At 56.0% G+C, this 19,941-nt stretch overlaps 16 protein-coding genes across 16 annotated transcripts; 10 read left to right on the forward strand and 6 right to left on the reverse strand.

The window, feature by feature from the left end:
* Nucleotides 1-1,510: 1,510 nt before the first annotated feature.
* Nucleotides 1,511-2,682, forward strand: MRET_4050 (MFS transporter, DHA1 family, multidrug resistance protein; the record flags this gene model as incomplete). Its single annotated transcript, XM_027630677.1, has 4 exons — nt 1,511-1,992; nt 2,021-2,039; nt 2,066-2,275; nt 2,305-2,682. The coding sequence occupies 4 exons, from the start codon at nt 1,511-1,513 to the stop codon at nt 2,680-2,682; spliced, it is 1,089 nt and encodes a 362-aa protein (XP_027486531.1).
* Nucleotides 2,683-4,073: 1,391 nt separating this feature from the next.
* On the forward strand, nt 4,074-4,988 carry MRET_4051 (uncharacterized protein; the record flags this gene model as incomplete). Its single annotated transcript, XM_027630678.1, has 1 exon — nt 4,074-4,988. One exon carries the CDS (start codon nt 4,074-4,076, stop codon nt 4,986-4,988), a length of 915 nt encoding a protein of 304 aa, XP_027486533.1.
* A 42-nt stretch (nt 4,989-5,030) lies between these two features.
* MRET_4052 (DNA replication licensing factor MCM6) lies at nt 5,031-7,643 on the forward strand (the record flags this gene model as incomplete). Its single annotated transcript, XM_027630679.1, has 1 exon — nt 5,031-7,643. The coding sequence occupies one exon, from the start codon at nt 5,031-5,033 to the stop codon at nt 7,641-7,643; it is 2,613 nt and encodes an 870-aa protein (XP_027486576.1).
* A 24-nt stretch (nt 7,644-7,667) lies between these two features.
* Nucleotides 7,668-8,190, forward strand: MRET_4053 (uncharacterized protein; the record flags this gene model as incomplete). The annotated part of the gene is made up of 2 exons (XM_027630680.1): nt 7,668-8,103; nt 8,129-8,190. The coding sequence occupies 2 exons, from the start codon at nt 7,668-7,670 to the stop codon at nt 8,188-8,190; spliced, it is 498 nt and encodes a 165-aa protein (XP_027486630.1).
* Nucleotides 8,184-9,080, reverse strand: MRET_4054 (ribosomal RNA-processing protein 7; the record flags this gene model as incomplete). Its single annotated transcript, XM_027630681.1, has 1 exon — nt 8,184-9,080. One exon carries the CDS (start codon nt 9,078-9,080, stop codon nt 8,184-8,186), a length of 897 nt encoding a protein of 298 aa, XP_027486616.1.
* A 115-nt stretch (nt 9,081-9,195) lies between these two features.
* On the forward strand, nt 9,196-9,945 carry MRET_4055 (small subunit ribosomal protein S35; the record flags this gene model as incomplete). Its single annotated transcript, XM_027630682.1, has 1 exon — nt 9,196-9,945. One exon carries the CDS (start codon nt 9,196-9,198, stop codon nt 9,943-9,945), a length of 750 nt encoding a protein of 249 aa, XP_027486578.1.
* Nucleotides 9,926-10,840, reverse strand: MRET_4056 (putative methyltransferase; the record flags this gene model as incomplete). Its single annotated transcript, XM_027630683.1, has 1 exon — nt 9,926-10,840. The coding sequence occupies one exon, from the start codon at nt 10,838-10,840 to the stop codon at nt 9,926-9,928; it is 915 nt and encodes a 304-aa protein (XP_027486534.1).
* A 102-nt stretch (nt 10,841-10,942) lies between these two features.
* Nucleotides 10,943-12,322, forward strand: MRET_4057 (mitochondrial import inner membrane translocase subunit TIM50; the record flags this gene model as incomplete). The annotated part of the gene is made up of 1 exon (XM_027630684.1): nt 10,943-12,322. One exon carries the CDS (start codon nt 10,943-10,945, stop codon nt 12,320-12,322), a length of 1,380 nt encoding a protein of 459 aa, XP_027486536.1.
* A 39-nt stretch (nt 12,323-12,361) lies between these two features.
* On the forward strand, nt 12,362-12,730 carry MRET_4058 (acetylornithine aminotransferase; the record flags this gene model as incomplete). Its single annotated transcript, XM_027630685.1, has 1 exon — nt 12,362-12,730. The coding sequence occupies one exon, from the start codon at nt 12,362-12,364 to the stop codon at nt 12,728-12,730; it is 369 nt and encodes a 122-aa protein (XP_027486700.1).
* Nucleotide 12,731: 1 nt separating this feature from the next.
* Nucleotides 12,732-13,847, reverse strand: MRET_4059 (glyoxylate reductase; the record flags this gene model as incomplete). The annotated part of the gene is made up of 1 exon (XM_027630686.1): nt 12,732-13,847. The coding sequence occupies one exon, from the start codon at nt 13,845-13,847 to the stop codon at nt 12,732-12,734; it is 1,116 nt and encodes a 371-aa protein (XP_027486537.1).
* Nucleotides 13,848-13,892: 45 nt separating this feature from the next.
* On the forward strand, nt 13,893-14,690 carry MRET_4060 (uncharacterized protein; the record flags this gene model as incomplete). Its single annotated transcript, XM_027630687.1, has 1 exon — nt 13,893-14,690. The coding sequence occupies one exon, from the start codon at nt 13,893-13,895 to the stop codon at nt 14,688-14,690; it is 798 nt and encodes a 265-aa protein (XP_027486527.1).
* A 26-nt stretch (nt 14,691-14,716) lies between these two features.
* MRET_4061 (peptidyl-tRNA hydrolase domain 1) lies at nt 14,717-15,157 on the forward strand (the record flags this gene model as incomplete). Its single annotated transcript, XM_027630688.1, has 3 exons — nt 14,717-14,773; nt 14,799-14,852; nt 14,879-15,157. The coding sequence occupies 3 exons, from the start codon at nt 14,717-14,719 to the stop codon at nt 15,155-15,157; spliced, it is 390 nt and encodes a 129-aa protein (XP_027486550.1).
* A 17-nt stretch (nt 15,158-15,174) lies between these two features.
* On the reverse strand, nt 15,175-15,591 carry MRET_4062 (trafficking protein particle complex subunit 4; the record flags this gene model as incomplete). The annotated part of the gene is made up of 1 exon (XM_027630689.1): nt 15,175-15,591. One exon carries the CDS (start codon nt 15,589-15,591, stop codon nt 15,175-15,177), a length of 417 nt encoding a protein of 138 aa, XP_027486510.1.
* Nucleotides 15,592-15,739: 148 nt separating this feature from the next.
* MRET_4063 (translation initiation factor 3 subunit M) lies at nt 15,740-17,032 on the forward strand (the record flags this gene model as incomplete). The annotated part of the gene is made up of 1 exon (XM_027630690.1): nt 15,740-17,032. The coding sequence occupies one exon, from the start codon at nt 15,740-15,742 to the stop codon at nt 17,030-17,032; it is 1,293 nt and encodes a 430-aa protein (XP_027486504.1).
* Nucleotides 17,033-17,061: 29 nt separating this feature from the next.
* On the reverse strand, nt 17,062-17,652 carry MRET_4064 (actin related protein 2/3 complex, subunit 3; the record flags this gene model as incomplete). Its single annotated transcript, XM_027630691.1, has 3 exons — nt 17,062-17,083; nt 17,116-17,518; nt 17,544-17,652. The coding sequence occupies 3 exons, from the start codon at nt 17,650-17,652 to the stop codon at nt 17,062-17,064; spliced, it is 534 nt and encodes a 177-aa protein (XP_027486707.1).
* Nucleotides 17,653-17,765: 113 nt separating this feature from the next.
* MRET_4065 (ribosome biogenesis ATPase) lies at nt 17,766-19,886 on the reverse strand (the record flags this gene model as incomplete). Its single annotated transcript, XM_027630692.1, has 1 exon — nt 17,766-19,886. The coding sequence occupies one exon, from the start codon at nt 19,884-19,886 to the stop codon at nt 17,766-17,768; it is 2,121 nt and encodes a 706-aa protein (XP_027486545.1).
* Nucleotides 19,887-19,941: the final 55 nt, after the last annotated feature.

Raw genomic sequence — 19,941 nt, forward strand, 5'->3', positions numbered from 1 at the left:
CACTAACACTAACACTAACACTAACACTAACACTAACACTAACACCTAACACTAACACTAACACTAACACTAACACTAACACTAACACTAACACTAACACTAACACTAACACTAACACTAACACTAACACTAACACTAACACTAACACTAACACTAACACTAAGTCTATTCCGATAAGACACTGGTGATACTCAAGCAAGCCTCTACATCGGGATTTTTGTATGAACACGTCGAATAGAGTTCATATGGCAAGATGAAACGATAGGCATACATTAAAGCTGACCGTCAAGCATCCAGCAAGACGCTCATAGTGGGTATATGCGGGCCGTGAGTCCGAAATGCGAATTTGCTTGTTCGCTTAAGATGTGACTATATCTAATGACACGCAAAATATAATGATAAACCTGATGAGCAGCAGCGACATTATAATAAAACAATATTTAATGCAGAGAAACTTTAGTACATACTCAGCAGATGAATATATGTTTGCTTGAGATAGGGCTTGCCAATACGAGCGATGCTGTCGCACATTAAAGAATTCTGAGATGCGTCATCGAAAGAATGTGGGTAGTACTGGTTAAACATAGGATGCTGCGATTGACTTGTCGGTATAGGAATTACAAACGCGGAGCTTCCCTGATGTTTCAAATGTTTTGGCACTAAGTCCCTCAGATAAAACACGTGCAGTTGCATGACCGGCTCTTGGTCGAACTGTAGAGGGGTGAACCAAACGGTCAGATCATTGGCCGCGGACGATCCCTCGCTTGCCCAAAGGGCACGTGCCCTTATTGTAGCAGATTATTAAAGTGTTACCATGACTTAGCGGTCAGCGCTAAAAGAATTTCATGTGATCGACGGTCTGACCGCACTATAGTGCCAAGATAAGATTAGTCAGTCTCGTGCGTGAGGTAACAACTGCGTCATAGGAGGAGAAAGTGGGAGAAAGTTTCAGATAATCTCGAATTTTTTTTGGATGGCGGCCTGATCGCATAGACGGGTACATACTCGTCTGCCGATCATCACCTCAATGCTTCATATCACTGCGTTTGGAACTATCATTTATTTTGCCTCTGGAGGTCGTTGGTTCCGTACGCTCGATAGGGAGCACTTGAGAGATGTATTGGAAGCATGTGGCGGGGAAAAGGCGTCTAGCGAAAATCAGTTTGTTCACTGGGTAGATGAGGCGGATCCTGATAATCCAAAAAACTGGCCTTTTATATACAAGTGTTTTGTCACATTCTTGGTGTGCTTGATGACGGTGTTTGTCTATCTAGGCAGCAGTATTGTCGTGCCTGGGATACCCGAATTTAGCGAAGAATTTCATGTGTCACCAACTGTTACCGCTCTGAGCATTTCCTTATTTGTATGGGGATATGGTCTAGGCCCAATGGTGTTGTCACCATTGACTGAAGTGGCACGTATTGGCCGGAACTGGCCCTACGTAATCAGTATTGGACTTTTCGTGATCATGCAGATACCCACAGCGCTGTGCAACAATGTGGCGGGCTTCATGATCCTAAGATTCATTTCTGGATTTCTAGGAAGCCCTGTTCTTGCGACTGGAGGAGCCACCATGGCAGACCTGTGGAACCTAGACGGTGGCTTGATGAACGGCATTGCATTCTGGTCGTACGCTGCGTGTGCTGGACCAGGCATGGGCCCATTGCTCTCGGGCTTCGCGGTGCAAGAGAAAGGCTGGCGCTGGATCATCTGGCCACTATTATGCGGGACAGGGCTTACCTGGCTTATTATCTTTTTCTTTTTGCCTGAGACCTATGGTGATGCCATTCTGGCGCGTCGAGCCATTGAGTTACGGCGCATGTCGGGGAATAAGCATATTCGCTCTCATGGAGAAGAGAAAGATGCTCAGGTTTCGCTGAGTCAACTTGCGATCATCACCTTGTACCGCCCTCTTCGAATGACCTTTACGGAGCCTGTGCTATTCTTTAGCGACTTGTACATCGCGTATGTCTACGGAATTATCTACTGCTTGTACGTCTCGCATATGTACTCATGACAGCTTCGAAGCATTTCCATTGGTATGAGAATTCTTGCTGACTATCAGACATTCCAAGGTCGCCATCACTTTTCGCTAGGAGAGTCAAGCAGTGCTTATATCACTGGTTGGGTTGTGTGTGCTGTTGCTCTAGTGCTGTACTGCTGGTACAATTTGAAGCTTGTATTGCCTTGGTTCCGTTCAGGAAAGTGGAAGCCGGAATATAGAATGCAAGCATGCTTTGTCGGCGGGATTTTGCTACCTATTACTTTGTTTTGGGTACGTTGATGGCAATCATTGACTATCAGTTTGGATGGACTTCTTTCGAAAGCGTGCCTCCTTACTCCGCATTGGCTGCATATGGTGTTTTCCAGTGTGCCGTGTTTTTGTTGTTTCAAGGATTCTTAGGTTATCTTGGAGAGGTGTACCCTTTCTATACTGCGTCCGCTTTTGCAAGCAATGGTCTGTTCCGTGCATTGGCTGGCGGCGCATTCCCGTTGTTTTCAACACAAATGTTTAACCGACTAACGATTCAAGGCGGTTGCAGTCTTCTTGCAGGATTGGCCATTCTTTTGATACCTGTGACACTTACGTTTTACCTCTACGGTCACAGGCTGCGCGAAAAATCGAAAATGGCTGGTATGGTGGGCGCCAAGAAAGAGCCAGATGAGAGCATAAGTGTCTGAGTTTGAGACAGACAGTGAGTATTCTGTGTTGGCATAGTTGATGATACATTCAATGGCCATTCTCCTGGACACTCCCATCCCATTTCCATCCAGAGTCTAGGAAGTCTTTTGAGTGGAAAAATCATTTCAATGTCGTTCCGATCATTGGCCATGGTCATGAACGCGTTCAAGACTGCGAATAAAGACGGTGTTCTCTTTCAACTTGCCAACACTAGCTTCATTGACTTTTCAGCAATGATCGTGCACTAGAGACGTTATTTACGAGGATTGATTTCACTTTTTAATAGAAATAGGTTCACAAGTTGCATCGTGTGCTGCTTCCTTTTTTGCCTTCTCTGCTAGGGAAAATACTCGGTTGTCGAAATATAGCTTAGAGTGATGGCGTTTGTGTGTGATGTCTCTGAGACGTTTCCGAATTATGCGCTAGTGAGACGGTGCCGCCAGCCACCCTAAGCCACGACGGAGCATTGGGTTTTAGGTGCAGGCCAATACGGTTGAAAAAGACGCAGAGCATGCAAACCCATTTTCTCAATCGATACTTGAAGGTATCCGTGCTCAGGGGCACTTGACCGCCCCAATGAGAGCACGTGGAGTCAATTTAGGCCCATTTTATCACTGGGGAACGGGCGTGTGCCTCTTTCGTCCTCAAAGGCGATCGCACCGCATTAGTCCAAGGTAACCACGGCACACGTCTTGATCACCGCTAGAAGCAGTAGCTATCAAATATACGCAAAAACCCATGCACTTCTCTTCAAACATCTCCATGGCTCTCAGGGTTTGTCAGACATAAAGCACGTAGAATGCTACTCGAGCACTTTCTGTCTGTGCATGGACAACCGTCTAATGGACAAATGTACTCTAGAATTTTCTCAGAGAAAGCTGGCTTTCATGCCTCTTTAGTGGTTCGTCAACGTGCTGCATGCAAAGACATTTTTCCATGTGCCTGTACAATTCAACGACACAGTCAAATTAGCTACAATTTTAGCATCAGAGAGCCTAGCCAGTATTCGCAGTCAGTGCCCTCAGTTATCCGACTATCTTAACCTGTGCATGGGCGTCTCTTACCAGCCATGCTTGCCTGAACACATTTGATAGCGTCAAGTAGGTTCATTCTTTTCTTTCTGGCGTTTGTCGTACAATTGAACATGACTAACTTGGGCTAGAAAAGAGACCATGCGCTCGCAAGCAACATGCACAACACGGTGCTCAAGACACTTTTTACGGCAACGAGACGCGCTAGTAGGGCTGAATCGGATGGCTCTTGGATAGGTTCAGACCCCACTTTCCATTGGCTTGTTAGACACGTGGGCACTTTTTTTGCCCATGTGGCCCAGACGCGCGTCGTATACGTCGAGAAACAGGGCCCGGGCCGTGCTGTTCTGTCGACTGACATGCTCTTTCGGTTGACACTCCTGGCTAGCGTCGTAGCGGTGGCTCTCGCCACTGAGCCGATTAAGGTGGATCGAAAAGTGCTCTTTCACTCACACAACGACTATGTCCACCATCGCCCGGTGTACGATGCCTTTGATCATGGCGTTCTGAGCTTTGAGTCCGACTTTTGGTTCGATGAGCACAAGAAAGCGCTGTATGTAGCTCATACGCCACTTGGTATCGACCACTCAAAGACGTTCAACACGCAGACAGTCGACCGTGTTCTGAACATTGTCCAGGGCAAGTACTCTGACAAGTACCCAGCTTCCAACGTAAAAAAATTCTACGCCGATCCCAAGAACCAGCCTACGGCCCACCCTGACTGGTACAAGTACTTTTCCGAAGGTTTTGGCGGTGTCCGTCCCATCATGATTTTGGCTGAGCCCAAGACGTCCGCTGACCCAGACATGTGGAAGACGGTGGTCGATGCGCTCGGTGAACTTCGCTCCCAAGGTCTTCTCACTCGCTACGAGTACGGCAAGGTCCACTTTGGCCCTGTGATTGTCGTTGGCACAGGCAACACGCCCTACTCACAAGTGGTCGCTACCCCTGTGCGCGACTATTTCATGGACTGCCACGCAGACGGCCTCAAGGACGAACACGGCCAATTCCAATACAATGCTACTGCATGCCCTATCTCTTCGGCTGGCTATCCCAGCGTCCCCCACTCGAATTTGGGTCTCACGCCACCACCCAAGGCGGCTATCCCCTACTTTGCCAAGTACACCTGCGATGCGCACATCATCAACTCGACGGTTCGCTTTTACGGTGTCCCCAAGACGGCTGGCCGGATCGACGACTTTAATATGCTTCTCCAGCAGGGCGCCGATTGGCTCAACATTGATCACTTTGACGACGTCAAGCGGTATAGCTAATCGACGCGCCGCGCCCATAGTGCCCAAATCACGTGACCGACCATGTCATCTCACGCCCCGCTTCTCTCCTCGCGCTTCCACATGGACTCTGCGTCGAGCGTCGGCTTGGGCTCTGTCCCAGGCACGCCGCGCCTAGACACCGACATGGGCAGCTATTCACAAGACAGGTCGGGCGGTGCTGAGACACCTGCTGCACCAGCGCCTTCTGGCCGTGCACGTCCATCCACGATCCCGAAATTGGACGACATTCCCATCGTCACCGACGAGACGGGTGAGCGTGTGCGTGAGAGCTTTGCTGCCTTTTTGGAACGGTATATGGGAGACAGACCATCGAGTCCAGACTCGATCTACGTTGAACAGCTGTATGCCATGCGGGACTATGGCCGCACGACTCTTTACGTCGACTTTGCTCATGTGCTGGACCATGACGAAGTTCTCGCTCGTGCCATCACTGAGCAGTACTATCGTTTTCTTCCATACCTTCGTCGTGCACTGATTGAATGCATCAGCGTATATATCCCTGGCTACCTGTATCTGAACGCACACATGGCTTCGACTGCCTCGTCCGGTCTCGTGACACGCGACTTTTCCGTCTCGTTCCATCATCTGCCGCTCCAGTCTGGCATTCGGTCCTTGCGCTCTGACAAGATTGGCCGCTTACTGTGCGTGAATGGCACGGTGACGCGGACCTCTGAGGTCCGTCCCGAACTGATCCTCGGCACCTTTACGTGTGTCGAGTGCAAAACGAGTATACCCGATGTGGAACAGCAGTTTCGCTACACTGAGCCGCTCATGTGCCTCAATCCCATGTGCCAGAACCGCACGCAGTGGGAGCTGGATGTGGAAAAGAGCCGCTTTTGCGACTGGCAAAAAGTCCGCATCCAGGAAAATGCCAACCAAATCCCCACGGGCAGTATGCCCCGTAGTCTCGATGTAATCCTTCGTTCTGAAATTGTTGAGCGTGCCAAGGCAGGGGACCGATGTGAATTCACGGGCACCTTTATTGTCCTGCCGGACGTATCTCAGCTGGGCGTGCCTGGCGTCAATGCTCAGATCCAGCGCCAAACGCAATTTGGCTCTGCAACGGACACGGTGGCCAACCAGGGTGTGACGGGTCTCAAGACACTCGGTGTGCGCGATCTCACGTACCGTACCGTGTTTCTAGCCTGCATGGTCCAACGTGAATTTCAACGTGATGACGGGCGCACCGATGTTGTTTCTGACGACCACGAAGAAGACGCTGAGACGGTTTTGAAAGATTTCACGGAAGAAGAGCGCGAAGAGCTCGAAGTCATGGTGGCCAGCACAGATATCTATCCGCGCCTCGTTCGCAGTATTGCCCCCACCATGTATGGCCATGAAATTATCAAAAAAGGCATTCTGCTCCAACTCCTCGGTGGCGTACACAAGCAGACGAAGGACGGCATTCATTTGCGTGGCGATATCAACATTTGCATCGTGGGTGATCCCAGCACGAGCAAATCGCAGTTCCTCAAATATGTGTGTGGTTTCATGCCGCGCTCCGTATATACGTCTGGCAAGGCGTCGTCGGCGGCAGGTCTCACGGCCGCTGTCGTCCGTGACGAAGAAACGGGTGAATTTACGATCGAGGCCGGTGCTCTTATGCTCGCAGACAATGGCATTTGCGCCATTGACGAGTTCGACAAGATGGATCTTTCCGATCAAGTCGCGATCCACGAGGCTATGGAGCAGCAAACCATCTCGATCGCCAAGGCGGGCATCCAAGCCACCTTGAATGCACGCACGTCGATTCTCGCCGCTGCCAATCCGATCGGCGGTCGGTACAATCGAAAACAGACGCTGCGTGCGAACGTGGCGATGAGCGCCCCCATCATGTCACGTTTCGACCTGTTTTTCGTCGTACTGGACGAATGCAACGAGACTGTGGACTGGAACATTGCGCAGCACATTGTCAACATTCACCGATTCCGTGACGCGGCCATTGCGCCCGAGTTCTCGACCAAGGCCCTGCAGCGGTACATTCGGTATGCGCGCACGTTTCATCCAAAGCTCACGCCCGAGGCAAGCGATGTGCTCGTGGAAAAGTACATTCATCTGCGCCAGGACGACTCGGGTGGCTCGGTCGGTCGCAATTCGTACCGTGTGACGGTGCGTCAACTGGAAAGTATCATTCGATTGTCCGAAGCGATCGCGCGGGCCAACTGCCGCTCGGACATCACGCCTGCTTTTGTGCGCGAGGCATACTCACTGCTGCGCCAGTCGATCATACACGTCGAAAAAGACGACATTGCGATCGACAGCGAGGACGAAGAGCCCGCAGCGCCCGCTCCCATGGAAGAGCCCCAGGCACCGACGCGCCGCAGCATCACGTATGACCGCTACATGGAGCTCGTCAACCAGCTCGTTCTCAAAGTGCATGCTGTGGAGCGCGATACGTCGCAGGGCGTGTCTCGCGAGGCATTAGCGCAATGGTACCTCGAGGCACATGAGCACGACATTGACTCGGTGCAGCAGCTGCACGAAGAATCCGATCTTATATCACGCGTCATTTCCAAAATGATCAAGGACGGCTACCTCGTCCACCTCCCTGTCGAAGAGTCCGAGCGCGTGCCCGGCGGGCCCGAGCAGGTGCTCATGATCCATCCTCAGGTCGACGTCGATAGCCTGCAGTAGCCCTTCTTTTTAGTCAGCTTCTCCATGGCCACGGTCAACCATGCCAGCACCCGGGGACAGCGCCGTGGGACCATACGGACGCGGCCGCATGAGCGCATCCTAGCGTCTTATCCGAACTGCCATGTGCGTGTGCTCTTTCTCCCAACGCAGCGCGCGCTGGAAAGCCGCGGCGGGACATGCACTGTGTCGTCACAGCGACTCGTCTTCACTAGTAACCAAGCGTCCGAGGAGCTGGATACACTCAGTGTGCCGCTCGAAACAATGAGTGTAGGCAAGTACATGCTTCCGATTTTCTGCGCACCCTACTGGCAAGCTACGATGACCCACTTCACTGACGGGACGAGCGATCATGGCCAAGTGATCGTTCGCTTCCCCAGCGGCGGGGGCATGTCTTTTCAACAGACCATTCGAGCAGCACAGGCGCAATGGGATGTCGAGCGGCATCATGAAGACATTCTGCGTACGTATCAATGATCTAACGTTAGCTCGGTACGATGAACAGGGTATCACGCTAGACACATCTTCATCGCCACCCGCCTATCAATAAGGCTTGAAACGGACTGAGGCTTTGCGCTGCGCAATCTTTTGCTTGTCTGCTTCGAACTGCGCACGCAGCGAAGCAAACTGCTGCCGCTTCTTCTCGCGGAACTGAAACCGGTAAAAATCTTCCAGTTCCCGCGCCTTTTTCTTTTCTGGATGCTGCCGCAGCTCCTCTTCAAACGCCGGTGTCATGGCGCCAAACGTATTGTCCTCGCCTCCCGACCGACCATACTTGTTGCCGCGCTGCACGATCACAAAGCCATCCTCGTCCAGCAGCTCGCCATTTTCTCCGACACCCGCGGCCTTGATACCCACACCCACACTCGTCGTCGTATCTCCTCGCGCACGCTGTTCCATCAGCCACTGAGGATGCGCTCGAATCCAAGAGTACCTCGCCACGGCTGTATCGACGTGCTTCTTGACCGCCTCGTGGGGCGGTCGGTGCCGGCGGTACCGTTCGATCAAGTACGACAGTCCTTGCATTCGCTCGCACTGCCACTTGTACGGCTTGGTCTGAAAACGAGCAGGCAACTTGAGAGCGCGATCCAATGACGATGCATCCAGAAAGACGACATGTGCGTTCGAACATGTCGCTACATAGGCATCAGCAGGCTCCATCGGCGGTAGCGGCTCGACGGCTGGCGGTCCATCCGCAGGCGGCTGCTCTTCGTCACTCGCACGGCGCACGTCGACGGCCTCGACCGTGCCGGCCTTGCGGAACAAGTCCCGCATAGCTTGCTGCGTCGCGTCTGGTGGGATATTCACGACAAAGAGCGTGCGCCCAGCAGGGTACTTGGTATCTTGCTGCGCGCTCACATGTGCGCGTATATACATATAGTGCTGCACACCCTCATCATAGGTGACAGGCAGCACACGAAAACCGTGGATCTCCTGCATGTGGCACAAGAAAAAAAAGGCGCCTCGTTGGGCGCACGGCGACGGTGCGGTAAAATACACACCTCCACCAAAGAGCCTGCCTGCCTGGGCCTCCGTCGCTTCTTCTCCCTACCCCATGTCTCGAGCGCTGGCGTGTGCCCGCGTGCACACGCGCGCCATGCACACCAGTGTGCGATGCGCGAAAGAAGATATCACGAAGGAAATGAACTACGTCCTGCGAAAAGACACCATGCCACTCCAGCAACTGCCCAAGTATCGCTTCGACGATGTCTCTACTGTCGGTCATATGCGTCTGCAAAAGGAGCGCCAAATGCTCAAATACTATCGTCTCTTGGCCAACGAGTTCCCCAAGCTGAAGGAATTGCATGTACCGTTTACCCCCCCACCACCCTCATCTTTCCTTACTTTCAAGTTCACACACTATCAGGGCGAAGAACATCCTGATACAAGCAAAGTCGTACTTACCTTGGCCGTAAAAGATCTATTCGACGCCAAGGCACTCTCTACATCGCTAGCTAAGCACAAGTTCCTGCTGCTAGCCGGCCCGCGCTGGCAACCACCGCACACGGCGTTGGTCCAGCGCTGGAACGACGCTCTCGCACAAGGCCCGGACGCACTCGAGGCGCTGTGCCAGGGTGAGGGCGATCTGGGCTCGGTCAAAATCGCCTCGCAATCCTTTCCGAATGAGGCACAAAATATGAAGTGGTGCAGCGATGTGCTGGACCGCATGGTATCTGAATCCCATGCCGAGCCGGCGCTGCACGACGTGCCGTTGGATGTGCGTCCGTACACTTCATCCAATGCGCGAGGCGGTCGTAAGAGTCGGCCCACCAAACACGACTTCCCTAAGGAGTGGCTTCCGTAGCGGCCCAAGCCATACACGATACAGTGAGCCAGTGATTCCGAACCTGGATCGGCTCGTCCTCCTGATCTGGCGAGCCGCGATGCAGCAAAAACGGCCGGCGTTGGCCCGTCAGGTACGGTGTCTCATGCTCGTCCCAGGTGCCACCGACCTCGAGCTCCATGATGTGCTCGCTGCCAGGCAAAGCCGTCGTCTCCTGCGGGCATGTGGGCCACACGTCGGCTGGCGGCACTGGTACGAGACAGAGTCCTATGGCCAAGGCATGCCGGAAAAAGTGCACCAGCGTACTTCGACCCGTATGTAGTCCAGCGACCATGTAAATGCGTGCGTCTTTCGATCGAGAAAGTAGGTCCTTGATCGAGCGGAGGAGTATGTCGTGCGAAAATCGTTCCCAAACGCAGTCGGCGAGCACCACCACGTCAAAATGCGAATGCGTCGGCGGGAGCAGATCCAGTACGTCGTCCATGCGACTTCCCCATGTGTGTCCTGCGACCTGCAATGGTGCCATGTCGTGATTGATTTCCTTCGTGTACCGGGCATTCGCACGCAGCGTGGCAATGATCGTCTCGTCTTCATAGTCTGTGACCACGACTTTGCGCGCTTTCGCACAGATCGCCGCTGTAAGCGAGGGAAGGCCAGTTCCAGCGCCCAGCTCCAGCACGCACTTGTCCTCCAGATCGAAGGCATGCGTATATATGGCATCAGCTAGAAGCATGCCGGCGCGCCACTGTCGATGCGCAAAGAGCATATAGATAGCCGTTTCCGGCACCATGATGGGTATCGCAGGCGCATCAGCGTCAGGTTCTTTCGCATTGACAGCCTTAGGCCGATACACGAAACACGAACCCGGGTGCCCAAAGGACGGATGCAACGTAGGCCCCGACGCGTCGTTCGTCATGTGGGAGGCCAACATGGCACATCCCCTGGTCTGACTAAAAACACCCAGCGCCGCCGACGTCGCACGCCACTCCTTCTCGCTCCTACTTTTCTGTGCACCTGTATGATGCTGGGAGCATTGAGCATCGCAGCCCGATCGCATCGCACGCCGACTGTGCGACTCGCATCGCTGGCCCTGCGCACGTATTCGACGCGCCCACATGAAGACGCTGCTACGGCACCCAAAAAGGACGAAGAGCCTGAGCCCCTCCGCAAGGGCATCCAGCTCGACATTGATGCATCCTCGCTGGTAGATGCACAGTCCATCTCCGCACCTGAAGAAGAGGGCTCCTCGAAAAAGCGCACGAATGCCAAGGCGCGCTCCGATGCACCTGGCGCTTCCGACGGATGGGCCCGTGTTCGGACGCAGCTTTCGATCGCAGGCGCGCTGTTGTTTGCAGCCGGCACCGTGTGGATGCTGGGACGCGACCTGGATGAGAAGGAGCACGAGATCTTCCATGGACAGGAAGGACTCGATTCTTTCCTGGGTCGTTTGCGGCTGCGCTTCAAACAGCTCACGAACAGTATGACGGAGCCCAAGTGGGAGGTGCTCTTGCCTGACCCGCTTCCGTACCCATACTCGCGCCCATACACGCTGGTGCTGGACCTGGATCAGCTGCTCGTCGCATCCTCGTGGTCCCCAGCGCACGGATGGCGCACAGCCAAGCGTCCCGGTCTGGACTACTTCCTGGGGTACCTGTCCCAATGGTACGAAATTGTGCTATTCACTACCCAGACCTTTGCGCAACTCGAGCCTGTCCTGGACAAGCTGGACCCTGATCGCCGCTACATTGCTTATCAGCTCTTCATGGAAAGCTGCCGCCTCCATAACGGTAAGCTCGTCAAGGATATTCGGCACCTGAACCGCGACCCGAGAAAGGTCATTATGATTGATATCAACCCTGATCATGTGTCTCTGCAACCAGAAAATGCCATTGTCATGCAGCCTTGGAAGGGCGACAAGAACGATCGCGAGCTGCTTGGTCTCGTGTCGTTCCTGGATGCCATCGGTATCTACGGTGTGAGCGATGTGCGCACGACGCTCAAGGCCTACGAGGGCAAGTACATTCCGGTGGAGTACCCCAAGAGCGAGATGCTGTCCAAGCAACGCCAGGAGGAGGAGTGGCGTGCCAAGAAGCAGCACAGTGGTGGCCTGACCAGCATGTTTGGCAGTGTGAGGCCAGGCTCCACGGGCAGCGAGCCGCCCACGTCGTTCCTGGACTCGGAGCGCAAGCGCTTCTTGCAGGGGTACCTTGAAGACCAAAAATTCTGGCGCGTGAATGGCGAGACCCTGCGGAAGCAGATGCGCGAAGAGCAGGAAAAGCAAATGAAGGAAATGTCCATGTCCGCCTGGGACGGTCTCTCTCAGCTCTTCCGCGGCCCACCACCGCCGCCCGAGACGGCGGCCTCGGCCAGCGACTCGCCTCAGCCGGCCACGCCATAGCATGTATGACGTAATCACATGGGTTGTCGTTTTCCCCTCATGTCGGGCGCCGTGCAAGAAGTCCGCCGACACCTGCTCAAGCTGGCTCAGACATGGCCCAAGGACCCGCTGCGTCCTAGCATGGACTTTGGTGAGGCCATACGACGTGCCACCGAGGCCGAGCTCACGGGTCCTCAGGCGAAGCGCCATTTGGCCGAGTCGCGCAAATCACTCGCGGCGCTGGAGCGCATCCGCACGAGTGAGAGCCTGCGCGAGTATCCTACGCCCCGCCATATCCTGCAGCCTGCGTCGTCACCGAGCCACTATGCGCAGCTCGTCGAGACCATGAACCGAATCACACGTGGCCAATCTGTCAAGCCCACAATGGCACAGCGCGTGCGCCGCTTTTTCGGCCTTCCTGTACACTAAGCTATGCACTCATATCCCATCCCTCTTGCTCCTTGACCGTGAACAAAAGGCGCCCGGTACTCAGGCCGTGCTCCAGATTCCGTAGACACAACGCCTCCATATCCGTCTGGGTCTGCAGAGACAGCGTGCCGACATGTGGCAACAACAATGCCTTGCTCGTGGCGAGGCGTAGCAGACCTGGGTGCACTTCGGGCTCGTTTTCATACACGTCCAGTCCAGCGCCGGCAATGATGCCGCGGTCAAGCGCGTCCACCAGAGCCGCCTCGTCGACGATGGGACCCCGCGCCGTGTTGATGAGGATGGCGTGCGACGGCATACGTGCGAGCTGAGCGGCGCCGATCATGTGGCGCGTTTGTGGCGTCAGCGGACAGTGCAGACTCACAACGTCACTCTGCCCCAGTAGCGCGTCGAGAGAGAGCGCATACTCCATGCGTGCGCCCTCAGGCATGCCCTGGGTCTCGAGCTCATCACTAAGGCGGTGGCGGTTGTAGTACACGACGTGCATACCAAGAGCATGCGCCGCCTTGCGTGCAAGCGTGCGTCCAATCCCGCCCGCACCGACGATGCCAAGCGTCAGTCCCTCGGGATCACTGGCTTCCATGAACGAAAAATGCCGGTGAAAGTGGCCTTGCTGCATGTGGCCCATAGCCCGGGGGAACTGACGCAGCGCACCCAGCAGCAGGAACAGGGCCGTATCAGCCGTGGCTTCATTCACGACCGTGGGCACATTGGCCACCTGGACTCCCCGCCGTGTAAGCGCAGGCACATCCAGCTGGTCGTAGCCTGCACCATTGTGCACGATAAACTTGAGTGTCTCGGGGAGCGCGTCCACCAGCTCCTGATCAAAGCGGCCCGACACACGGATCGAGCGTGCTCCGCCAAAGTGTCGATACATGCCGCGCACTTGCGCAAACGGACCACCCGGCGAAAACGCCCGGATCAGCTCGTCGCGGCTCTGGGTGTGGTTGCGCAGTACTTCCGCGTGCGAGCTCAGACGCTCCAGATCCTTCTTGGCGAGCTGCACCTCATCCATCAGCAGCACCTGCGGCCGCGTCGAGTAGCAGGCACGCCCAGACACTCGCCTCACGGCCTGACCTACACTTCCCCGCCACCACATGTTGGGCGTGTGTCAAGATGGAGGCACCCCTTTTTTCACGCGTCCATGTGGGCCGGGGCGCTCGAATGCGTCGTGACCACCGTGGTCCTGGTGCATGCGTTCCGTGCGCTTGCGACGGTGCCCACGCCACGTACGCGCTCCTACGATGCCTGGGGCCAGGCGTCCCATGGCACGGTTCGGCGGATCGGCTCCGTTCGCCGACGTGCCTCGGTCGCAGAGGCCCTACGCATTGTGGCTGTATGGAGTGCGTATCAATGCGTGCGACCGATCCTCACGCATCCTGTCGTGTGGCTCCTTCCTTTCGTATCCACCATCCACCTGCTGTGGCTCATGTGGATGCTGCTGCATCCACCTATGGCATCCCATGTCGTATGGGCCAGCCTGCTGCCTTGGGTCCGCAGGCACGAAGTGCTGATTGACGAGGCGTGCTTATGGGGCCTGGGCGCATGGCTCTTTCTCGGCAGTCAATTCCGCCGACTTGGGCGGCGCTCCTCCCCCGATGCGCAGGAGGCCCGAGAAGTGGAAAAGCTGTGCGTCGAGTCCACGGCGGCCCCTCATGATACCCAACACGCGGCCTATACCCCGCCCACGCCGCCTCCCCCAGCACGCCGCCTGCCCAAGCGCAGCGCACCGGCCCCACAGCCCCCCCAGCCGCGTCCCACGACAGCTCCACGAGCTCCGCCTCCCACCCGGATCCCCACCTTGCGCCGATCAAAACGCACCGCCTCGGCCCCCCACTCTCCATCGAAACGGCGAAAACGCGCACCTCAGACGTCGCGGGCGCCCCGAGCTTCGCCGGGCATCCGCACTCGTTCTCAGCGCGCCCAAGCCGCTTGTCCATAATTCTCCACCTACGCTCCCTGGCCACCATGGCAGCGGCGCCTCCTTTGGTCATGCAGCTCATTGTAGACCGCGAACTGATCAAGGTACGCACACGTGTATTCATTCCAGTCGGGCTGGTCGATGGGGCCCATGATGGCACAGGCTGCGCATGCATCGACGGCGGTACGTAGGCAGGCCACTCACCCCAGATTGTCGTTCAGACCCGTGATCGGAAGGACACGCAAGACTACGTGAGTGAGGCGAATCTCGCTCACATGCACAAAATCGTGCTGCAGGCGCCCAAGAATGTGACCCTGACGGACCTGTCCAGCCAACTTCATGCAGCCGAGTCCGATCCGTCGATGCCGCCCCACTATCTCTGGACCGAGCAGCCAGAAAACGTACCGACGTGCCTCGCCATGGCCCCGAACCGAAAGCCGGCCGTCCTGACCGCTCTCCTCAAAAAATGTACATTGCTGCGCAGCTAAGACACGGGTATAGTACTCTACCGGAGAAGAAGATGCATCTCTCGATCAAAGGCCTCAACACGAATCGGCATCTCGGCGATGTAAAAGGGGTTCTTCATCACATGCTCGACATAGAGCTCGTACGCTCGCTGCAAAATACCAGCTGCATTCGTTTGCGTCGTAGGCGCTAGTAGCACAAATTTGGTCCCTGTCTCGGTCATTTTGACATGCATCACAAAATTCTCTGCCTCGAGCATGTGGAAGCCCTGACTCTCCTTGTCGGGCGCCGGCACAATCCGCGAGGTGATCGCGTGTATGCCATGCAGCGTGCCTGCGAGAATCAGATAATCATTCGATGTCAGTTCAGCTTCATGGTTCCGTTGATGCGGATAGTCAAAGTGCTCCGACTGGAATATAAGCCCGCCAGCCTTGTTGATGATCCACAGCGATGCCATGGCCCCAGCGCAGCGCCAGGCGGCAGGAGGAGCCCAGCCAGGCTGGCCCAGCGCACTCTCACGTGATGCGATGCACGTGAGGGAAAAAGCGACGTCGACCACCACGCCGTTTTCTGGCACATCGACCGACGCTCTTTTCCCAGCAGCGATGCGTCCGGATCTTGTCGCCGTCCTGAGCGACAGCACGCTCCGTGAACTCACAGATGAGTGCACGATCTTGATATCCCGCTCCTTTCCCGAGGAGCAGCGTGGGGAGTGGATCGATGCCCTCGGCAAGGAGGCTTCTCAGGTGGATGAGTTGGCCGACGCCGCTTCTGCCATCGCACCAGCCCGCGAGCTCGTGGGCAAGTTGGTCAAGTCGACACCTGGTATGATTGAATGCACGGACCGTGAGCTAGAGGGTCTGTACAATTTGCTCACGACGCTTCTGCTTCGGTATTACCAGCCGGAGGAGGCTCCCTTGGAAGATCTTCTCATGCACATGGTCCATGCCATCGGCGATGCACAGTCACCCACGGCTATGGAGCGCAGTGTGATCAAGTACCGAATCCTTGCCAATATGTTCAACATGCTACCGCCGCCGTCGCCGCTGCGCCGTCGCGTGTTCGAAGTTCTCTTGGCACTCGTCTCGGCGAATGACGATATGGACTTTTTAGAGACTGCCTTGCAGTCTGTCCCCCATTGGCTTGCTCAGTGGGACGTATCTGTGCAGGAGAAGCACGAATGCCTGAGCCGCATTGCCGAGGCCCTCGTCGCGCCAGAGTGCGGTCCCTCCTACAATGACAAGGCATACGAGTTTGAGCTTCTACACTTGCGTTTCATCTCTGCAGAGCCCTCTCTGACGAACGAGGTGCGTCATGCAGCCGCTGAACGTGCTATTGCCCATATCCTGCGCCTTCCCAAGCTGTATGAAATGGAAGAGCTCTTGCACGTGCCTGTGACGCTCGAACTCGCTTCCTCCCCGGTCCTTTCTCTGCTCAAAATCATGGTCGGTGGCAGCCGCACGGACTTTGAGTCCTGGGCTCAGACGAGCGAGGCTCAGGATGCCATGCGTCGCCTGCAACTGAACGAGGAGCAGCTGCTGCACAAAATGCGACTCCTAGACCTGGCTTCGTTGTGTGCTCGCAGCGTCTCGGCGGAAGTCTCGTACGAGGACCTGGCACAGGCACTCCATGTGCCCGTCGACGAGGTCGAGAGCTGGGTGATTGACGTGATTCGCGCAGGTCTCGTGTCGGGCAAGCTGTCGCAAGTGCAGCGCACGTTCCGTGTGTACCGCTCGACATACCGCTCGTTTGAAAAAGCCCAGTGGGAGGCGCTCGAGCAGCGCCTCACACGGTGGCAAGGCAGCATTCAGACGCTGCTCAACACGATGGATCAGGCACGCACACAAATGCCCGCCGCGCTGGTGACGGAGCAGGCCCACGAAGCGAGCGAAGCGTAGACACAAAATATATGTACTTGGCATAAACACTACGAAAGGCTCTTGCCCATGCTATAAAAAAGTTAATACACGCAGATACGTACAATTTTCGCTTGCTAAACGCGAGCCACCACCGACTCGGCACGTCGTCCACGTACATTTTGTCCAACAGGCGCAGCACCACCTCCTGGCGTGCTTGCGTGAGGTATTGGCGCAGTGTATCGGCGTCCGCACGGCTGCTGGGCACCGAGTACAGCGTACTCAGGGGAAAGTGGGCATCACCAGGCAAAGCAAAGGCATCCACCGCGTGCGACGACAAGTGCTTGAGCGCCTCGTTCTGACTCCACGAGGGCGACGCAGCGATGCGTGTCAGACAGTCTGAAATGAACAAAATCAAGTAAATCAAAGCACGGTCGGCGCCTCCCTTGATCTCAAAGTTCCGGAAAAGCGAGTTCGCGCGGAAGAGATCAATGGCCTCGTCGACAATATCAGGTCGCGATGGATCGACTGCGTCAGTAGGCATCCTACGTACCCGGCAGAGGCGCTGGCCCCCGAATCTTGGAATTCAGCGGAAGAATCGACACACCCGCTATCTGCCGCACATTCGGCTCGTCATTGTAGGAAGAGTGATACGCAGGCATCGCTGTGGTCCCTGCACCAATGGTCCAACGTCCGTGCCGGGCTCGATCAGCAGCGCCCTCCGCCGCGTGGGCCACACATGTTATAAAGACCTACTAGGATGCCTATGTGGAGGCTATGTGCGGCGCGTGACGCCCGCGGCCAGGCGGCCTCGTAGGGCCTCGTACTTGAGGCGCTGCTCGGCCGTCACACTGGGCTGCACGCGGTCAAAGGCGTGCCAAAAGTGGATTTGGTACATCATCACGCGCTCCACAGGCTCGTTGTCCTCTGGGTAGTGCAGAGGTGACACCAGCTTTTCTCTCAAGGCGGAAATGGCCGCTTCGCGCACGAGCGACGCCAAGTCAGCACCACTGTAGCCATCAGCGCGGTGGTCGTATGCGATGTCGTCCAGCTGCACCGGCTGGTACGCAGGCGAGGCGCCAGGTTCCGTAGCGAGAGGCGATGCCTTGGTAAGCGCCTGGAGAATGTCGAGGCGCTCTTCCGGCGAAGGCAAATCGACGTAGAGCAGGCGGTCCAAGCGACCAGGACGGCACATGGCCGGGTCAATCATGTCCGGTCGGTTCGTCGCCGCAATCACATACGTCTGTACACGAGATTCGAGGCCATCCAGTTCCGTCAACAGCGTATTGACAACGCGAGCCGACGCCTCTGACAGCGTGTCGTCTCGACGAGGCACCAAGGCATCCAGTTCGTCGAAGAAAATCACACAGGGGGACGACGCCCGCGCACGGGCAAACACTTGACGCACGGCCTTTTCACTCTCGCCCACATACTTGTTCAGCAGCTCTGGGCCTTTGACACTGATAAAATTCGCGCGACTCTCGTTGGCGACGGCCTTGGCCAGCAGGGTCTTACCACAACCTGGCGGCCCCCACAGCAATACGCCACAGCTGGCGCTCACACCCAATGCACGGAAGAGCTCAGGGCGCCGAATCGGCTGAACGACTGCCATGCTGAGCTCCTCACGAATCTGATGCAGCGCGCCGATATCGTCCCATGTGACATCGGGTACCGTAGCAAAGCCTTCCCGCTTGGACGACGGCTGCACGACTTTGAGTGCCTCCAAAAAATCGTCGTTCATGATCGCCAACTGCTCTAACTGCGCATCAGGGAGCGGATGCGGGAATCGCTTCAAAAACATGGCGATCGACGACGATTGCACAGACTCCGGGAGCCCTTCCAGAAACGCCGGCCCTGTCACGATATGCGTCTCGTCTGATGTCATTTCTTGCGGCGGCTCTTCGCATTGCATGGCATCATCCGCGTCACGCAGATGCTGAAAGATGCGCTTCACAGCAATGACACCGGCGGCCGCCGTGAGAGATGTCAGGTCCGCACCCACATAGCCAGGCGTGCGCTTGGCCAAATACTTGACATTAAAGTCGCCTGCGAGGCGCATCTTGGCACAAAGCACTTGTAGAATCTGTTCGCGCCCCTGCTCGTCGGGCACACCCAGCGCAATCTCATGATCAAAGCGCCCAGCACGTCGCAGTGCTGGATCAATAGCATCCGGTCGATTTGTCGCACCAAGCACCATCACAGGTCGGCCCTCATTTTTTTCCCACGCCAGCTCGTCCAGACACGTCAACAGCTGTGCGACAATACGCCGCTCCATTTCACGCTGGGCCGTCTCACGCTTAGGCGTAATGGCATCAATCTCATCAATAAATAGAATACACGGTGCAATGCTTTGCGCTTCGTCAAACGTGTCGCGCAGCGCCTTTTCCGACTCACCCGACGTGCCAGACACAATCGATGGCGCACTGATCGATAAAAACGGTACGTCCAGCTCCCCCGCCAGTGCTCCAGCCATCATAGTTTTACCACAGCCAGGTGGGCCGTGGAACAACACACCGCGAGGCGGAGTGACGCCCGTATGCGCATATATTTCCGGGTGACACAAAGGCATAGCCACCAGCTCAAGAGCTTTTTCCATGGCATGCGACATACCACCTATATCACGCAAGCGCGTAGTAGGAGCAGCGTACTTGTCCGCATCCGCCGCCTTCTTTCCACGCTTTGAGACTGAGTCCCGCACAGACCGTGCCTTTCGCTTCGCGCTCTTGTCTCGCTTGTCAGAGGGTCCAGCGTCGTCAGAGGCCGCTTGAGCTTCGTCTGCGGGCTTGTTCTCTTCACGCGCTAAAGCAGCTGCAGCTGCAGATCCCGGAGGAATTTCATGATTCAGCGAAATGCGCGAACGCTGCTTGCCCCACGCACCCGTAATCGCAGCGTTCATACCTCGTGGATCGAGAGAGCAAGCCGTTTTCCCAGCCCAAAAAAAGCCAGGCCTG

The sequence above is a fragment of the Malassezia restricta genome, chromosome VIII, assembly GCF_003290485.1.
Source record: "Malassezia restricta chromosome VIII, complete sequence".
NCBI classification, from domain to species: domain Eukaryota; kingdom Fungi; phylum Basidiomycota; class Malasseziomycetes; order Malasseziales; family Malasseziaceae; genus Malassezia; species Malassezia restricta.